General features: G+C 50.8%; 1 protein-coding gene across 1 annotated transcript in view; it reads right to left on the bottom strand.

The window, feature by feature from the left end:
• The window catches only part of ITPKB (inositol-trisphosphate 3-kinase B), a 70062-nt gene extending 60524 nt beyond the window's left edge, over positions 1 to 9538 (bottom strand). Inside the window, exons 1-2 of the mRNA XM_075147263.1 lie at positions 9414 to 9538; positions 6863 to 7952 (exon numbers count right to left, since the gene is read on the bottom strand). Of these exons, the coding sequence (XP_075003364.1) occupies positions 6863 to 7789 (927 nt within the window). The 5' untranslated portion in view covers positions 7790 to 7952; positions 9414 to 9538. The remainder of the gene's footprint in view (positions 1 to 6862; positions 7953 to 9413) is intronic.
• Positions 9539 to 19034: the final 9496 nt, after the last annotated feature.

Below are 19034 nucleotides of genomic sequence, written 5' to 3' on the forward strand. Positions count from 1 at the left end.
TGTCATTCCAGAGCCCATATGTGTCTTTCAGGGAGACGAGGGATGCTTTACTATTACTTAAAACCGCAACAGTGCTGAATGCTAATGCAGTTCCTGTTGTGTAGTGCTGATCAGATAATACACTGTACTGCTTACAAGAAGCTGTAAGTGCTAAGCCCTTGTTGTTTTACCCCCTAGTTCTCCTTCCAAAAGCAATCCTTGTGTTTTGCCTAGCAATGAATCTTAGATCTGAAAGGAAGAATTGAATTCCTTCTACTAGGCTGTCTCTTTTTCCACGTCATTAATGAAAAGAACGTTCTTTACTATAAAAAACCCACTTCTTCCTTCTCATGGCTGAAATGTATGGTAACATTGAAATAAATACCGTGAGAGGGAAAAGGCTAACATGGGTCTTAGCAGCTTGCAGCGGCTTCAGACTCTGATATTGCCTATCTACGAGAAACTAAGGACAGAGAACGCCAGCACTCAGCAGTCAATGCAACCCGCGGCTGACTACGGCAGCGAGGATCTCCACAGGCACGCAGCCATGACAGCAGCTCTGTGGTGGTGAACTCCAGCCGTGCCTGGGAAAGAAGAAGCTGCAATCTACGTTTTCCAAAAGCTTCCACCAATTCTGAGCGCATTTGTTGCGCCTACACCCTGACTGAAACTTGCAGCTGGAGACCCTGAGCTTCTGAACATACCCACGCCAACTCATGCCGAAAGGCACTGCTGGGTGATCATCCCTGTTACAGAGCAAATCACACATTTTGCTGCCTAAACACTGATTTAAAAGCCAAATCAGAGGCACTTGCTTTTGAAGCTGGTAGACCTCAGACTGGAGGAGCTTCCTGAACTACTTGCAGCCGTTGTGCAGGCTATGCGTGACCTGGCTTTTTATGTAATAAGAATGAAATTCGGATAAATTTTATAGAAGACATTCATGAGTACTTTAGGAACAGATTCCTCTGTCTTAAGCAGACCCCTGGGCTAGTAGTCCTCAAGATCCCATCAGAGTCAACAGGGAAGAAAGGGACCTTCGGAGACTTATACCGGGGAGATATCCAATAAGGCTGAGCAAGATGAGTTCCAGAAAAGGGCCATTTCGAGTGACCCAGCAAGCGTGGAAGCCCACATTCCCTGAAAAGTCATATTCGAGAACAGGGATTACGCTGCTAAGTTACTCAGTGATTTGAAAATGTTAACATTTAGTTTTCACCGTCTGTTAAATATTAACATACCTTTCTTAGAAAGTTTGGCTGGGCTTCATTGGAAGAAAGCAGGTCAAATTTACTGCACAAATTTACCTACTGGTATAAACAAAAATAATCTCTAACAATTACAGAAGACTAATCTCAGCTGAAGCGACATTTAACATCGTACACAGATGCCATTACTTCTCTAGTGAGTTAGAGCAGACTTACATGTAAAGAAAACATTAGCTCAGCACTGGCTTTCAGTCATCGCATGGCATGCGAGAGCTTAGTGCTGTGCTAATATTTTCTTCACATGCAAATCTGTCCTAACACATTATAGAAATAATATGGAAAACATGAGGCAGGTGCTGACTACGGTTTGATTGTTTTTTGTCATTGCAAGGCTCTAAAAAGGTAAAGACAAAACTGTAAAGTTTCCGCTGATCCAGGAACGTCACACTGCGGACATTCAGCTTAACACCCGAAGGGTCCAACCAGCCAAGCTCCTGGCATCCTGCGGTTCCCATCAGAAGGGGAGGAAACCTAGCTGTTTCCAGAGCCGGGGACCCTAAGGATCATGACCCTAATGTTTGTTCTTCCTGCACCTCGGAAATGCTTTGGGCTTTTTTCCACTTTTTATGAATGCTTTCAGTGTGAAATTGTTTGAGAAACAAAATATGCAAGAGACAGCAGCTGTGCTAGCAAGTAAGCCCCTCTATGAAAAGGATCTGCTACGTGCCATGTAATTCCTGGGCTGTCAATCATGGAGAATCTGAGCAGAGAAGAAACCCTTCCCAATGAGCTTAAAAGTGCTGATGAAAATGGACTTGAAATAGCACCGTTCGTCTCCCATTGGGTTATGGCAGCATCTTCACTTAGCCTCCGTGGGTGGGAGCCCATCAAAAAGCTGCTTTTTCCCTGAGAAGGCCACGAGTAGGTAGAAGGTAAGCTGCGAATAGAGAGTGGTGCTTTGTGAACTCCCTGGAGTGCACAGCCTCTATCTACAACGAGCCTGAAGCTCTGCCCAGCCCGCCGGGCACCGGGGGTTCCTGATCTCGTCCCGGCAGACAAAACACGCCGTGCTGTCAGGTCTGCTGAGCGTGGTGCTCTGAGAGCGGAAACACAGAGGTGTCCACCTCATTCTCCTCTTCCTCCTAGTCTTCCCACAGCAGGGCTGAAGGAGGCTCCATCCTTTGGCAGCTTGTTCGGCGTGCTAAGCACCTTCCCTGGGCAATGATACACATTGCTAGAGTAACAGTCGCTCTTCAGAGCAAGCAAGCAGGGCCCTAATATGCTAGACATTATATTGATACTAAATTGGTGATACCACTCACAAGCTCGTAAGCTTAGGAGCTTTTAAGACAAACATGGTGGGAGGAAGGAGTAAAATACATAAACACAGTCAGCATAAAGATATACATTCACGGGGCTTGCATGCATTACCATAGCCATGTGGTCGTGGTTTCTGTTACACGGAGACTTCCTGATCACAGTGACAGCTAGGGAAGGGAATGAAAGCGTATTTAATTTGATTGATTTTTATAGGAACAAATCAGGAGTACTGTTGTCAGCTTATGCCTTGGAACATCTCAAAGAGTAATAAGCAAGGGTCCCACAGGCCCTTGGCTGACACTAACCCTATCTAAACTTGGCTCCTTTCAGAAATGCGTTACAGCCATTGTGAGTCAAACAAATAAATCAATTAAAAAATCGCCTGTCAGCAGCAATGCCATTAGCTTTTTCCAAAAGCTCTTGCCATTTTGCACAGGTTAATGGAAGTCTCTTATTCCGAGCAAGCTGCTCTGCCTGTTGAAAGGAGCAGAGGTTTCACAATGTACCGAGAGTCGCTTGATTACTGTTCTGCTGAATGTCCTTCTGTTTCCACAGCGGCTGTGGGAAAGCCAGGAAGAGGAACACTGCAGTGTCTTGCACTGTTTTTCCAGGAGAGTGGTTTTTTTCCCCTTGACATGTCATTTTTCTATAGTACATACTTGCACAATTTCTGCCTTTCCCCCCACTCGTCTGTTGCTTTGTCTCTAGTTGCCGAGGAATTGACAAACTAGGGGATTTAGGTCAATGACGACGACTCCCTGTAATGACCAGCACTGGAATATCTTTCGCTTAAGGGGCGCAGCCACCTTCCAAGACTGGGGCCAAGCCTCCTGCTGCTGAGTACACCTTGGTCTGTCTATCAGCTCTCCCTTGCGAAGAGCAAACAGGGTCCCCCAGGAACAGCAAAACTCATAGACTCATATTTTCTCATCGAAGTCAACAGGAGTCACAGCTAGAATGGGGCTTATTTTGGGTGTGAAATCCCCCTTAGGAGCTGGGCCACCATCTCGGGCTACCTGTGCCACTCGGAGCCTGGGACAGGGAGCACCTTCTCACTCCCCTACACACCCAACCTGCGATCAGCCAGGAGGGGAGAAATCCTCCCTCAGCACGAGACACACCGTGACGGAGACAGGCGCCTTCCAACAGCCGCTGCGTCCCCCTGGCTTGGGCGGTGGGTGTGCGGAGGCACCCGCTCCTTCCCCAAACTGCCTGCATCGCTGTCGCAGGGGGCGTGCAGCGAGCGCTGCCCCGCGGCGTTGTCAAACCGCAGTGTCCCCATCCCAACATGCTGCCTGGACAGGCCGTCCCTCCCACACAGCCTGAGAAGTGTAATCGCTCAAGTGTCTTTGAAACCTTGCAAGCATCAATAAACAAGCGTGGGGTTTCTCCGGCAGCAGCCCACAGTCGAGGGAAAGCCACAGCTGCTAAAGCCCTTACGTGGAGGTTTACTCAGCCCTTAAGTGGACTTGCAATTAGACAGCAATTAGCCAAATTGCTTTTACTGTCACTGCACTTCAGAAGTCTGCTATAATCATGGCAGGGTCACTGTATCCCAGTGCTGCACAGCCCACTGGGCACCAGAGCACCCCAGGGACAGGCAACGTACCGAGTAAACTTTTTCAATAAACAAAGGCAGAGCCCGTATCAGCCACCAAGCTGCTCCAGGTCACAGTGTCCAAAAAAGTGGCCACGCTCCCTCCCTCCCTTTCACTAGGCAACGTCGTTTTCTTACTGGCCAATTTGTGGGCCCGATGGCAAATGAAGTTTCCTACCTGAAGCACAAATGGAGGACGAGTCCGTGCCAGCCGGAGGGATCTGCCCGTTTCCCGGGGACGCCAGGAGGAACTACAATAGACAGCCGGACATCCCTAACAGATTTGCTAAGCCAGACAACCTCCAGAAAGGAAGGGCAGAAACAAGCCTGCTGTTTATCAAATCTGTAAACATGCTATGTGAGATGTGCGGCGCAGACCGTATCTGCAGCAAGAACTGCTTTCCTGTCGCTCGTCATTACCTCTCCTCCAGGTACAACAGCCCTCCCCTGCGCCAGCAGCACCCGCTGCAGACAGGCAGGGCTCTGCCTGCCCAGCGTTTACCTACTCAACTCAGAGGCACGATGTTGGTTTCTGTCGGCCGAGGTCTCCCAGGATTTATTTTGACGGAAAAGCACGAGTTGCGGAGAGAGCTTCTCACACATTCTCCCTCATTACACAACTCATTTCCAGACTGTGTGCGTTGTTAAAAGGAAATAGTGAGTTCATGAAAACAAATGAGTGTGCAACCTGAGACTGTTTCAGTAGCTGCCTTCTGCTGTCATTATGGATTTAAAAGATGTTGCCAACTGGTACACAAAGTTGGGTGTTATTTATATGAATCAGCTTTGAATTACTGGGCATTTGCGCACGATCCTGCTGAGAAATTGACTATAACCTGCCAAAGCCAGTGATCAGCCCTGCACGGGACCTGTGGAGTCCAGCGGAAAGTATCACTGTAAATTAGCCCAGTCGCTCCTGCTGAGACGACTCCAGCACCGAAACACAAAATCAAGTGCACCTCCTCAGGCTGCCTGACACATTTTGGACCAGATCTTCATCTCGTTTAGCTTAGAGTAGTCCCACTGAGCCCAGCAGAGTTACTCTGATCTTAGACCTGATCTGAGCTCACTCTGATCCAGGCCTTTTGGCGATACAAACGAGCCGTGCCTGCTCACTGCCGAGCCACCGGCCTGGCTGAGCTCGCTGGAGGCCACGGGAGGCTGCGCAGAGTCAGCTTGAGGCTCCAGGAAGCTTTCCACAAGAGCATCAGGCATGATTTTGCCCATCAGCAAACTGTTTTCAGCAGCAAATCAGTGGGATCTGGCACTAGGAACAGTCATTAGTATGGAGAACAGAGCCGAGATTTCTACAGCTCATGTACAAAAAACCAGCAGAATTTAATCAGCAGAGGGATTGTAGCAGCTCCCAAAGGGAGCAAGCTGATTCATCAGTCGAGAGCCCCAAAATACAAAACTGTCTGCAAACACAATGAGCCACAGACTCGTAACTTCATCAACTGTGTTTTTACTCAACTGCTTCTCCATCCTGAGCAGAACTGAGCCTGAGTTCTTGGAACAGAACGAAACAAGTAGAAAAGCAAAGATATTTATTTCAGCCTGCTGACTGTTTTACAAACCACTGTCTGTCAGTTCTTCATGAGTTTGATACCTTCGCTTTACTTAGATGTTTCCCTGCACCGGTCTTCCTCGTGTCATTGAGCTTAGCAAGAGTTTCACTATCATGTGCCTACGAAAAGTTAAACATATCGAACCACATCACTGGAACTTGATGGGCCTTTATCAAACTCTTTAAAACTAAGGAGCCACTGGGTTGCCCCGCATTTTTCAGGGTTTGTCAGTGTGAGGCTCCAGTGCTGAGCTCAAATCAATGTAATGTCTTACTGCCAGAGGATGGGAGAGCCCACGTGCTGGTCGGAGAACCTCGTGATGGGCACCCTGCACTGGGGAAAAGTGTTTCAAAGCCCTCTGGATAAACGGTGTGACAGCTCAGAGCAAAGCACGCTCTGTGTGGAGCATTCAGACATGGAACGAACTCCCCAAGTGACGCAAGAAATCCCACGAGTGTCTGCCTTTGGAGAGCGCCTCAAAGTCCTCCTCTCCGAGGAGACCTTTCTGCTCTAAGGGTAGTACACTGACGCTTTCTCTTGCCTGAAGCCTCCCAACCAGCCCCACCACAAACAAAGATCCAGAAACAAATTAACTTAATAGAAATATCTAATAAAAATATGCTTACCTAAAATATAAGATACCCCACAAGCAAAAAGTTTTATTCAAAAGGGGAATTACCAGAAATTCTAGAGATTTTTGCTTCCATGTGAAAGGCGCACAGACACTATGTGATGGGCATCAGTATAGATTTTAACAGACAGTTGGCCCACACAGTTTCGACTCCAAGGAGGAAATAAATTCTCCCGTAGGCTCATGTAAATCATGGGAAACCTCCAGCACCCAGGGAAGCTGTGCTGAGGAAAAGCTCGTAACCACATGTCAGCAGAAGGCTGCAGTCCGTGGGTGCAGGTTAAGCACGCCAGCGGGCAGCTTGCAGCGCCAGGGAAGCTCTGCAGAGACCTCCACAGTGGGACGGGTACCACTGCTCTCTCCTGTGAGCAGGGGATTTTCAGACTAGGAACAGGGATAAGCTTTTCATGTGAGGGAAAGCAAGCACCGCCGAGCAAATGGAAAGTTTCTCTGCAGACCTCTGCTGTGACAGACCTCTGCCCTCCCGCTGCAGCTCTGCCTCGGAGGGGGGATGCTGCCAGCCCTCACCCCACTTCCCCGGGGCTGGTGCAAGACTCACCACTCGGGGCTTCTGCTGGTCCAGGGTCTGCAGGAAGGCCGGTGTCTGGTCCATGGTGCGCTCGGGGTCGCTGGAGATGTCCTCCTCGGACTCCTCCCAGGATGAGGAGAAGCCAGTGGAAGAGGCTGAGGACGACGACAGCTTCCGGACGGGCAGGCTGCCGGGGGGCACGGCGCCTGCCTCCTCCTCCGGGCCCCCCAGGTCCGTGACGATGACGGCGGGAATGCTCCCACCGACGGCTGGGCACTGGCCCTCAAGTCCTGCGGGGGCCACCACCACCTCACCTCGCCATGGTCCAGGTCCTGACGGCTCCAGGGGGCTGCTGCCCTCTGCTAGCCCCACAGCTGGGACCACCATCACCACTGGCCTCCCCGAGGGCTCTGCAGTGCTCGGCCAGACCTGCACCCCGCCAAGATCAGGGGCCTCACTTTCTCCGTAGGCTCGTGGCCGGGGTCCAGTTCCAAGTCCCACCATCGGCGCCGTGGGGCTGGCAGGCCGGGGCCGGGGCGAGGATGGCCGTGGGCTCCGCGGCGGCTGGGTGGCGGAGCTGTGCGCCTGGATATGTGCCTCGAAGAGCCCCACTTTCTGGTTCACCTGGACATTGTGCAGCTCCCGCTGAAGTGGCCGAGCTGTGGGGGGTCCTGGCTGCTCCTCTTCGCCCCGGCTGCCCCGCCGACCCCCAGGGCTGCCCAGCTGCTGCAGGGCCTCCTCGAGCGGCGGGAAGAGGAAAGCAGGGCCACGGCGCGGGGAGCGGGGCGGCCTGGGGGCTGGGCTGAAGACGGGGAGTGGGCGGCAGCTCCCGGGTGTCTCCGGGCCCCTGGGCAGCACTTGTCTGGGAGGAGGCGGCGTCTTGCTCCCGCCGCTTGTCACCTCACTGTTGCTATTCATCATCACCAAGCTATTGAGTGCATAGCAGTACACGGCCATAGTAGTCAGCCGGGGCGCACAGAGGGGCCGCTGCCACTGCCGCCTCGGCGCTCAGGCTCCGCGGGGCTGCCGAGGGTCTCTCCACGCCAGGACCAGCAGCATCGCTGGGAGGCAGCAGGGGAGCTGGGCTGGCCCCGGCCCGCAGCTCCATAAAAAGGGACGGCTGGAGAGAGAGAGAGAGAGAAGCGGTGAGAGTAGCTCTGCGCCCCCCCTAAGCTTACCCTCCAGCTGTGCACACAGCTGGCTGGACTCTTCCCTTCCTGTGTGCCCCCTCCAGTCCCTGCACAGACCTGCATGCATCCCCAGTGTGCCACCCCTGGGGACACGGCCCAGCCTGGTCATCAGAATGGTCTGAGCCAAGAGGAAATCAGGTTTCGGGCTGTTTCCCCTCTTTCCTGCCCTCCCTGCCCCCTCTCCAGGTTGCCTGTTGACGCAGCCGCAGCAGCGGTGTCCGAGAAGACACGTAGTCAGCAGCCATTCCCGCAACAGAATTAGGGAGTTATGGTCAACTGGTGTGAGCTGAAAGTTGGCAGCTTTCAAGTTTTGGCCCCAAAAGCTGACATTTTCTGAAGGAAGGGAAAAACTCCAAACAGCTCAAATTTGTCACCTTCCGGTTTGTCACCTATGACCGAGATCAAGCCTCAGGCATGGATTTCTGTACAATGATACAGGTGAAGGCACCCTGCTTGCACAGTTTTGTATGGTATGGGACCACATCTCCACTAGTCCCCTAACTTACCACGTGCAACAACATGGCTTCGCACATCTTCACGCGTGCCCTGTCTAATGTGCCTCCCCTGTGCACGTCTGCCTTCTGGGCCATTGACCGCTGCAACCACCTCCAAGTCACAGCCTGGATCCCACGTACGGACATGTGTCGTGGTGTTTGCCCTGTTGTGTGTGTGAGCGTGTACGTGTGTGAGAGACTCTGCTTTTGCAGGTGGCTCCCTGTGCCTCTCTGTACTTCAGTATGCCTTTCTTCACATCCGTTTGCTCCACGTGCCACTGGAGTTGCAATGCCCATCCCATACTGGGGCATGGGAACCCATGAGATCTACACAACATGCTGCCTACATGAGTGTGTGGGCTTGTTTACGCATACGTGTGCTAACTCTGGCTATAGGTGTACATGTCTTTGGCAGCACTGGTGTGCAATGCTGTCAGTGGTACCCCCGAGCGTCCCTGTGAGGCTCCTGGCAGGTAAATGCCCACAGGTCTAAGCGCAGTCCCCAGTGACTGGGTGACCAAAAGGCTCCCCATCCCTCCAGGCACTGCTTGGAGGCAGTGTGAGGCTCACCAGAGTCCAGGGGGCGCGGGCACCCCCTTTTTGCAGGGATCCCCGGCACTGCCACGCTCCCAGCACTCTGGCTCGGGTGTGAAAACGAGCACCGGCACAAGGTGCTCGGTCAGATTTTGGGTGCGGGACAGCCTGCTTGGGGCCAGGGCAGGGTGCGGGACAACCCGCTCGGCCCCGGGACAGCACCCTGCCGGCCTCCACCTCGCCCCTTCCTCCCCGCGGGGCCCGGCCGGCACCGCGCACCGCCCGCGGCGGCCCCCGGCGCGGCTGCTCGGCGGGTACCCTGGCGCAGGGGGCAGCCGCGTCCCCCCACCCGCCGCCGCTTACCTGGGAGCAGGATCCGCGCCCGCGCTCAGTGCGCGCTGCCCGGCAGCGCCCGCCGGCGCCGGCGGCCGCAGGGCGCTGCAGAAACCATCTCCGCGGGCGCGGTGCACGGCCGGGAGTCCCGCTCTCTCCGCGGATTCAAACGGCTTTCCTCGCTCCGCGGGGGGACCGGGGGGCGCCGGGCTCTCCCCCTCCGCGCTTCGGCGGCGGAGGCTGCGCGGGCGCGGGCGGCTCCGCGCTCCGGCCAGGTCCGCGCCGCGGTCCCGGCGCCCGCTCCCGGTGTGGCTGGAAAGGCGGAGAGAAGAGGAGGAGAGGGAGAGGAGCGGCGAGGAGGAGGAGGAGGAGAGCGGAGGGAGGGGGTAGGAGAGCAGGAAGGAAGTTGTGAGCCTGTCTGGGGTTGAACTCAGCGGAACAAGTTTCTTTTTTTTTTTTGCTCGCTCGGCGCTGCTCGGCTGGAGGGAAACACTGAAAAAAAAAAGTTTCCATTGTTAACTGAGAAAAAAAAACACCCGCCACCGCCGCGTTTTGGCCGCTGTGGGTTAAAGATACACGAGCCATTTTCCACCCCGGCCGGAGCGTGCGGTGCAGGTCCCGCGGGGGCCCGGCGCCCCCGGCCCGCCCCGCGCCCAGCCGGGCACCGCCGGCAAAGCCCGCGGGCACCCGGGTCGGAGGGACAACCACATGCCGTCCTCCCTACGCCTGCTGGCCTTCGTATTCCTCCGCTGGGTACAGCGGTCAAGGCAAAACGTGGTGCCTGCACCCCCAGGAACGCGGAGCTTAAAGGCCACCCACGTCCCCACGCACCCAGCTCGAAGGCACGGACTAGCCCAGCCGTTTCGCGCAGCATCCCTTTTCCCCCCGGCACTGCGGCTCGGTCCTTTTCAGCACGATGGTCATCCACACCAGACCAAAGTTGGTGCAAAGCCCGCCCTGCCGGGCTGCGTGGCTTCGGGTGAGCGTGTCCTATGTGGGGAGGTGGCCCCCAGACGCCAAACGTGAGGGCTGTAAACTGTGACGGGCACGTCCACTCGCTGCGGCACTGCCCCGGGTTTAGGCAGGGCTGCAGGTAACCTGTCCAGGACAACGTCTGTCCTTTCTGATCCAGGGTAGGCCACAGACAGCACTTTCTCAGCTCCTGCTGCCCCCAGGCACGGGTCCCGCTTGGCAGAGGGAGCAGGCTCTTGGCTGTGATACAGCGTGATTTCTGTATCAAGATAACTCATTGGAAATAGTTGTCTGTATGTCAGCACTTCAGGAGAGCAGGCTCTGCGATTCGCTCTCAAAGTAGTAGTCAAGGTCAAACCCAGATGGCGGTTTTGGGGTTGGTCTGGACTGGCCAAGGGAAAAAAAAGGGAAAAAAAAAAAGAACAGCAATTTGTCTCTGCTAGGATTTCACAGCTAGGAATTTCCCCCTAGAGAGGGAAATTGATGTCACAGCGGATCAGCTTTTTGTAATTAAGGCATAACCTCTAGAGCGTAAACAGGGGCAGAGAGGTCTCCGAATCTGCAGAAGGCGTGGATTGCCAATCCCACAGCAGACAGACAGAGACACCCAAAATGAGCTTATGTTTGTTTTTCCAGTAAGAGAAATGCTATTTTGAATTCAGTGCAGGAAAAGAGATTTTTAGACTCTTTCCACTGCAATCGGTTTCCTTAGTGTCTGTGCTTGGTCAGGAACCGGTCTTTCATGAAATAAAGTGTGTGATCAATCTTTCTCAGAAAAGTGACCCCGCTGAGTATAATGGCACTATTCATGGGCAAAAGCTTCCCCCTGTCTGCAAATATCTGGAGATTCTGGTCATCTGTGGCTCCCGTGCCCTCATGTCTGCATACACACATCAAAAAGTAGGAACTTTTGAAAGAAATAATAAATCCAGGAATACATGCAGATAAACAGGTATCTTCTCTTTTTAAAACAGCTGCACTATGCTATGCTAATAGCATCTGCATGTACTTGCAAGCACTACTGCATATCCATGCATGTTTTGACTGTTCTTTGGGGTTTAAGAGTATTTACACAAGGGTGCTTAAAGCCCTTTCTTAAAGTCGCACAAATTCAAGCACCATCAGATATTCATCCTATCAGAACAGGACAAAGAAGCGGCGAATTCACTATGGCACGTTTACTGATACAAAACTCCCTAAGGGACACCTGGCCTTAAAACATGGCAGCATTTTTGTCATGTAACAGAAATATGTGACATCCAGAGCTAGAGCTCTTTGTGGGCATTATATACAATGAAAAGCTTTTATTTATGAAGGAAGCGGCTAATAAAAGTGGAAAGAGGGAAAAAAAGTCTAGGGATAAATCCCTTTTCAGAATGGGTACATACAGAAGGGAAATAATTGTTTCCAGATTGGAGCCAGGCAGCAGTCCACATTGTATAGTGAAGAAAGAGCAGACAGCTTTCAGCACACTTGTTTCCAATCAAGTGGAAACCGAGCGTCTGAGGTTAGCCTAAATGGAAAGCACAGACTGAAACAGGTTGCTAGTCCAATCCAGGGACAAGGATGGAAGCACGAAGGGAGACAAGTTTTTTCATAGACAGATGCATGTCTCCAGGCACCTGCACCACTATAGTTGCTTGATGCTGCCGAGGAGCCCTCTCCATGGCTTCGGCACTGTTGCGTTAGGTGCTGTACAAACCAAACAAAAAGATGGTCCCGCTCCAACTTGCTTGCAATCTCAGCGTACATTCTTCAAGTAAAAGTCCAATGTTGGGTCTTAAAAGATCTTGCTTCTGCTTAAGCCATGTTCTTCATTTGAATTTACACTTCCTTCTTCCAAAGAAACTCATTGCAGTGCTTGAGGATACTGAAGCAGGCTGGGTTGATCCGGCCAACTTTTGTGTGGGCAACTTGTCCTTATTCAAGAGAGTGGAGCCATTAAAATGAACAGGATCTTCCACTTAGGAAGGTCATATATCCACTGCAGGATCTATTTAGTCCTGAAATAATGTGAGGACAGACACTTACAGAAGGGCATGGAGTGTCCTAACTGCGTAACATCTCCGACTGACACACTGGCTATAAGCGTTTGGGGAAAGAAATATCACAGCTGTCAAAGTTAATGGCCTCCCAGCACCTCTGCGTACTTGAAGGGAGACACGTTAATTATCATGTCTTATTTAAAAATAGTTGTCTCAAACGTGCTCGCTGTGCCCCAAGAGCAGCGTGTATGGCTCAGCTGGGCTACGGCTGCTGCACCCCCGGGCCCGGGGCTGCTGAGCGCTGCGGGGTGGTGGCTGTTTGTATGGGCAGCAGGACGGGCCCTGCCATGTGTGCATGCGTGGGGGGAAGAGGGGGTTTGGTTGCTGGTGGGAGCAGTGGTTCTTGCAGCAGGAGCCCCACTGGAGCCGGATGAGAGAGCCGGTGGGGCAGGAGGAAGATCAGCTGCGCAGGAAGCGAATGCTGGATAGGAAAAGCGGACGGTACAGCCAAGGCTGTTTTACTCCTTTCAGCCTCTGCCGTGACCCTAGCTAATGTTTTGCTTTGACTGTTGCTAAAGCCTGCTCCTGGGCACAGCCCTCCAGGGCTAGGGGAGCCCTGGCAGACCAGTACGGTACTGGTGACCCTCGCACGCACAGGCGGGACTGTCCTTTGCTAATTTATACACACTCTTCCTCTGGAGTCGAGGTCCTGGTCCGCATGTCAAGGGTTGCCATGCTGAGCCCTTGGATAGTATCTAAAAGGTTGCCAGAGCATGAGGATGAAGATGGTGACCCTGGCCTCTGGCACAATGATGCTCACATCATTGCGAGGGCCTGAGGCTTGGCAGTAGACTCCCCAAAACTGAGATGTGTTGCAAGTCTCAGCACTTTCCATTCTGAGTGCATGGTATATTCCTTCCCCTGACCTGCTTTCCTTAGGGACAACCCAGAGAGATATGTACTGATTTGATGTAGAACCCCTTCCCCAATCCAAACCACAATAACAAGCAAAAACAAAAAAAACCAAAACACCTTACTGAAACAAGGTCCTGTACTGCAGAAATACCTCCTTCCATGGAGAGAGTTGCATGATAGTTATTGGTCATCCTATTCACTTAAATTCTTGGAGGCACTCAATTAATATGACATGAGCATTATAAAAGCTAGAACAGGACAGAATGGACCACAATCTACTTATTATCAATCCAATTGTAAAAACAAAACAGAAATAATCATAACAATTTAATCATAAAAAAACTATGATCCTAAAGTACCCTCCTCCTTCCATTCTTCCTTTATTATAAGATTCATTTTTAAAATTATTACTCTCTGTCATGTTTTGGACTGGTTGGACAAGACAGCCTTCACTGTGTTTCAAAGATGAGTTGTCCAAACTGTCACTGTTCATCCAGTCCACCACCAGAAGGACCGTCAGCATCCTTGCAGTGGAAGTCAGTATTTTACGGCATTTCCTCACCAGTGACTTGAATCTTACAATAATGTAAAATACAGAAACAAATGGATAAGCGCAGATTAATTCTACAGTCAGCAGACTTACTTTATGTTTATGCCAGTGTGATGGAGAATAAATCCAGCTAATATTCTACAAGAAAAAGAACGACAGAAGACTCAAGAGGAAACACAACACTGAATTATGTGCTGAGAATTGTCTATGTTCAGCCGGTGACTCTCACAGGCACGGCACACTTCTGCTCTGGCTGGGCTGGCAGGGGAAACGGAGGCCTGAGAAAAGGGCTCTGGATGTTTGTCTTGCACCAGTCCTTTTGCATTGCTTCAGTGGTAAAACAGGTCAGAAAGACACTGTTTTTTCCAGCTCTCAGCGACCTCTGAGCTGGGTTATCTGGTCATTTGCTCCCCTTCTGCTATCCCACGGGAACACATATAATGGCAGAATTAAGCAGTGACTGGTTAATATTTTTTGTGCCAGCCCCTGTTCAGGGAGCAAGAACACAAGGCTCTGCAGAGACACCTGTAGCAAGTCAATGTAATTTAGGGCAGTCTGTGCACTGCACCCACGTCTGCCTGAGCTCATACATCCACCTAAAGCACAAAGGAACCAGTTTTGTCCTCTGGGAGCCTCCTCCACACATTCCTGCCTGCACCTCACCCCGTGCTGCACCAAGTCATACGGCTCGGCGCAGCCAAGAAAGCCAGCCAAAGATCTCGGCGGTCTGTTCCTAGCTCTGCCCCTGCTGCGCTGTGGGGTGTTAGCAATGTGGCTTATTGCCTCTCCGCCTTGCTTCGCCCGCCTGTGAAACAGGCAGTATGTACTAAGACGTCCTGTGTCTCCCGGGGTGTTTGTGGCTGTGACCTGCCTGAAGTTTCATATGCACTTGGGGTCCTTGGAGGAAGGGATGCATACATCCTATACGTCGATGCACAGCACACATATGCAGAGCATTAGTGCTGGACTGAGAACATCAGTTTGGCTCACAGGCTCCAGGTTTTGCAGCAGGACTTTGGAGAACTGTCACAGAGCTCAAGAGATTAAAATGTGTGTACGGAAAATATCACACATAGCTAAGTACTCTGACAAGGAATTATATACACACACGATAGGCAAGAAAGTTTAGGAACCCTACAACAAGATGTTACATTTCTTCTTGATGCAATGCATATATGCCAATGGTACCTTTGTTTTTGCTTCAGCTAGTAAACTCCCCAAGATGAAGATGTGAAGGTCTGATGTGAATGCCCACTGGTTTTATGTCTGGATATGCCCAGCAGTTTCAGTGCCACTCTTCCTGCTTTTTCCTGGTGCCAGAGAAGAGCCCAGCTCTGCAGTTGGTGTGTGCCGTAGCTGTGGTCCCCTGCGCTGCAGCAGGGCTTTACATTGGCGTGTTGGCCCACGGTTGCTCTTTGCTGATAATAAGAATATAAACACATGTGCGTGTTTGGGGAGTCACCCATGATTCAGCGTTAATGTTTCCTTTTTTTGCACAGACCGAACTAGAGGCACTAGGAGCACATGAAATATGTATTGTTGAGTTTTACTGAGGTTCAGTAAAAATTATAAAGGGAAATCCTTCCCTGTTGGACCCTGAGGCTACTAAAAGTTGTACCTATGTCTGTGGTTGAGGGGATAAACCAATTAGAATTCAAATAGTGCTTCATTGTGTGAAGAGGTTTTTCCTATTCATGGGTCACAGTTATTCCACTAGACTGTGACCACATAACCATAATTGGGCAGCTTTGCATTTGTTTGAGATAGCCACGATCACAGCAGGAAAAAGACAAGCTATTTTTTAAGTGTGCAGTGTGTCCCATAGACTGTTTTGGGTTTGGTAGTATACGACGGGGATATTCAATCTCCAGTGAGATTCCACTGCACCTTTTAGGGATGACATGAATGTGGAATCACAAGAAATGCTGTCCAAGTTTCCACTCTGCAATGAGTGATATCTGTGTTTTGAAAAACTGGAAGAGAAAGGGCACTGAAGAGGACATGATTAATAATTTTAAAGCCAATACTGGGCTGTGGGCATTTAATTTAAAAGAAAGCATGTTGGCTCTCTCCAAGAATCTATTTTTGCCTGTGGTATAATAATATATTTTAAGGATTTACCATAATGTTTCTATGATGGACAGATGTTTACCTTTGTCTGTTCCTATGTCTGTGAAAGGTAAAAAGCTGAGCTTTGAATGAGTGCAGCACAGTTTAATAAACTGGCAGATCTAGGTTGATTCTTCATAATTTTGAATAGCTAAAGCAATAGAGCTATGAAAATATTCCTAAATGATGTTGCCAGACAACGGTGTATTATCTGTGCTGTTTTCTGTATGTAGCCCTGTTCATTGCCACGCAACAAATTGCAAAGGTCAGCAGACCCTGACCCTGAAAAGCAGCTGTATTATAGCAGTCACTGGAAAACAGCAATCCTTGCGCATAAAATTGTTTCAAGCAAGAACATCTTTCCCAAACAGACTGAGATCCGCACACTGGACCATGCTTTTCCTCTGAAGAACTAGAGGTAAGTAAAGCCCTTATGGAAAGAACAGCATACATGCCCACCTAGGAAAATTTTCAGCCCTATCACAAGTTTCTATACATACATACATGCATGCCCAGGCATAATAAGGGTGCATTTTAATAGTACCAAGAGCAGCTTCTCCATCGCCAACGAGTACTAGTCAGAGCCTTCGCCTCCCTGCTGCCCCCTGCCCTTGCTCTGAGACGTCCACTCTTGGAGCTGTGAGCTGCGCTCTGAACGGCCTCCCCAGGTCTGGATTTGAGCAGCAATTTCAGCAACGCAGCATAGTTTTCCCTGCTGTGCTCCCACCTCCTCCGGCTGGTGTGCCCAGGACAAGGCTCCCTCTTGTGCTGCCCTTCCTCCTCCCCCAAGTGTTTCCAGGTTGCTCCTGAATCAGCAGTTATTTATCCCTGAGAGGGCACTTGTCTAGAAAGACTTTTAAGCTACCACTGCAGACTACAGAGTTGACATTTCCCACTCTACTACCATGGGCTCTCTAACCCTGGGCAAGTTCCTATGACTGGAGTTTTCACCTCTGTGTAACTAAATTGAAGCATTTAAACCCACATTTAGGTGCCTGAGTAAAAGGCAGATTTCAAGAGCTGGGACAGTCCCTCACCTTGCCATTAAGTTTGCCACTCTTCACAACTCTCTGTGCTCCAAGGAAGGGGCTTCCCATCCTCCTTTTCTTTTGGAAAAGGTGAAAGATATTTCATGGTCTGGCAGGTACTAACAGCTGCTTGAAATCAGATCTCTAAAAAGCCATTATAGCTGGGGAAGGTGAAGATCTGGCCCAGAGAGGAGACATTAACCATCCATTTCCAAGCTTGCTGAATGAGAGCTGATGAGCTAGACTGCAGCTCTAATGGGTTCCTAAATGTTATGTATTTGCTCCCTGCTTCCTGCTGGATGGGGACGGATACCACAAAGTTCCAGCTGGCTGCTCTCTTTTTCCCAGGGGAATTCACCTAATTGCCTAAGTAACTTAATGAGATGCAAAAGTGAGGGCAGAAGAGAGGTGTGGAGCCTGCAGGTCCTCAGCAGAACCCCTGTGTTTACTTCCCACTCGTTCTTCAATCTTTTTCCATCCTTTGCTCTCCTCCTTTCTGGATACACCTATAGAGACCTGTAGCTCTCCTTGTCTGAACCAGATTCTCCCATGACCCCCGTCAGCAGCGTTCAGGACCGGGTTACTAGGACTTCAGGCTGGCCTGAGGCAGGCAGAGCTGGCAGAAGGTGGTGCCGCAGAGGGGCCTGGCAAAGAGGCTCAGCTGCTCCCTGGTGGGGAGCTCTCAGGTTTCCCTCCATCTGGGCCTTCACACACTCACGCTCCTGCCACTCTGCCCACAGGCTTCTGCTGTTTGAGAAGAGCAGGACTTGTCGGTGAGGGGGACAGAGAGACGCCTGCCCGGGCAAAAAGAGCACAGAGGAGGGAGAACCAGGAGAGTTGGTGAGGCTCTGCTGGCCCCAATGCCAGGTGGGCTGCTTTGCCCTCAGAGACTGTGGCTTCTTGAGGCTGGCAGAGATGTTGCCTCTTCACCCCTTGTGAACACAGCCTGCACCCCCTGCTGAAGGCACTGGAAAAACTGGCAGCCACTGTGGTCTTCTCTCCACCGAGAACAGACTGCAACTGTTTTTCTTCAGGGCTGTTTTATGAGGAGAGTCAGAGGGCACCCGGACAGAGCGCTAAGGATTAACTTTACAAGTGTGTCTCCCTTTGACAAAATGTTTGAGGTTTGCCAGTTCCCTTACGTTCTCTCCCGCTGGCTGAGGACAGCCTTGTCCTGAATAGGAGAACGGGAACGGAGCAAGAGCTCAGCCATCTGACACGTTCCTGTCTTCTGGCTCAGAGAGAGGGAGATTAATAAAAGCTGCCAGAGAAATGCCTTGGAATGACCCTTTCTGATAGCAGAGACAGTATCCTGGAAACACCCATCATTTGTTGGCAGAGATACTCGCTTCATTCCTTAGCTACACAACCAAATTTCTTTAACTCTCCACAGGCCATTTTTGGACTGGATTGCAAGTGTGTTTTATGTAAAAAAAAAAAAAAAACAAACAAACAGAAAACCAACCACTTTGTTTTCTTCTGTTTTACATTTCTGACATTTCCTAAAAGGGACCAGTGTTGAAACAATGAAATATTTTGTCTTTTTTACAGCCCTATCTATCATTAAGGGACAGTATGCTTAACATCTCTTCTTCCCTGTGAAGGTGATGGATGGGGCTGAACAAGACTTACAGGATCCAGTAAGTGAGGTGACATTTGCGTCATCAGGGAATCACCTACCATTTTTATTGTTTCAAAAAGAGAAGTGGAGGAAGAATGGAGCAGGCTGAGATTTATTACAGTTGGTGGAACAGACTTTAAAGTTAGACAAATGGAAATTTGGATTCTTTGCAGGAACAGACCCTATGTGAGGCTGTCGAGTTAGGCAGGACCCTGTTCTTGGAGGGAACATCGCATGAACATACTCAGATTTGAAACCTCCAAGAAAGACTGTTGGAGGCTGCCTTAGCAATCAAAAAAGTGGTAGCAATCAAGAAAGTGGTGCATCAGTGATGAACCAAAGAATGGAGTTCATCAGAGCTGTCCTGCTCAGCAAGCTGGGCTCAGTTCTCCCCTGGATGTCATCCCATTCAAGTTGCTGGAGAGACACTGGAAGGGACTTCAGAATAACAGGGGAAACTCTAGTCTTCTA

Source organism: Calonectris borealis, chromosome 3 (assembly GCF_964195595.1).
Source record: "Calonectris borealis chromosome 3, bCalBor7.hap1.2, whole genome shotgun sequence".
NCBI lineage: Eukaryota > Metazoa > Chordata > Aves > Procellariiformes > Procellariidae > Calonectris > Calonectris borealis.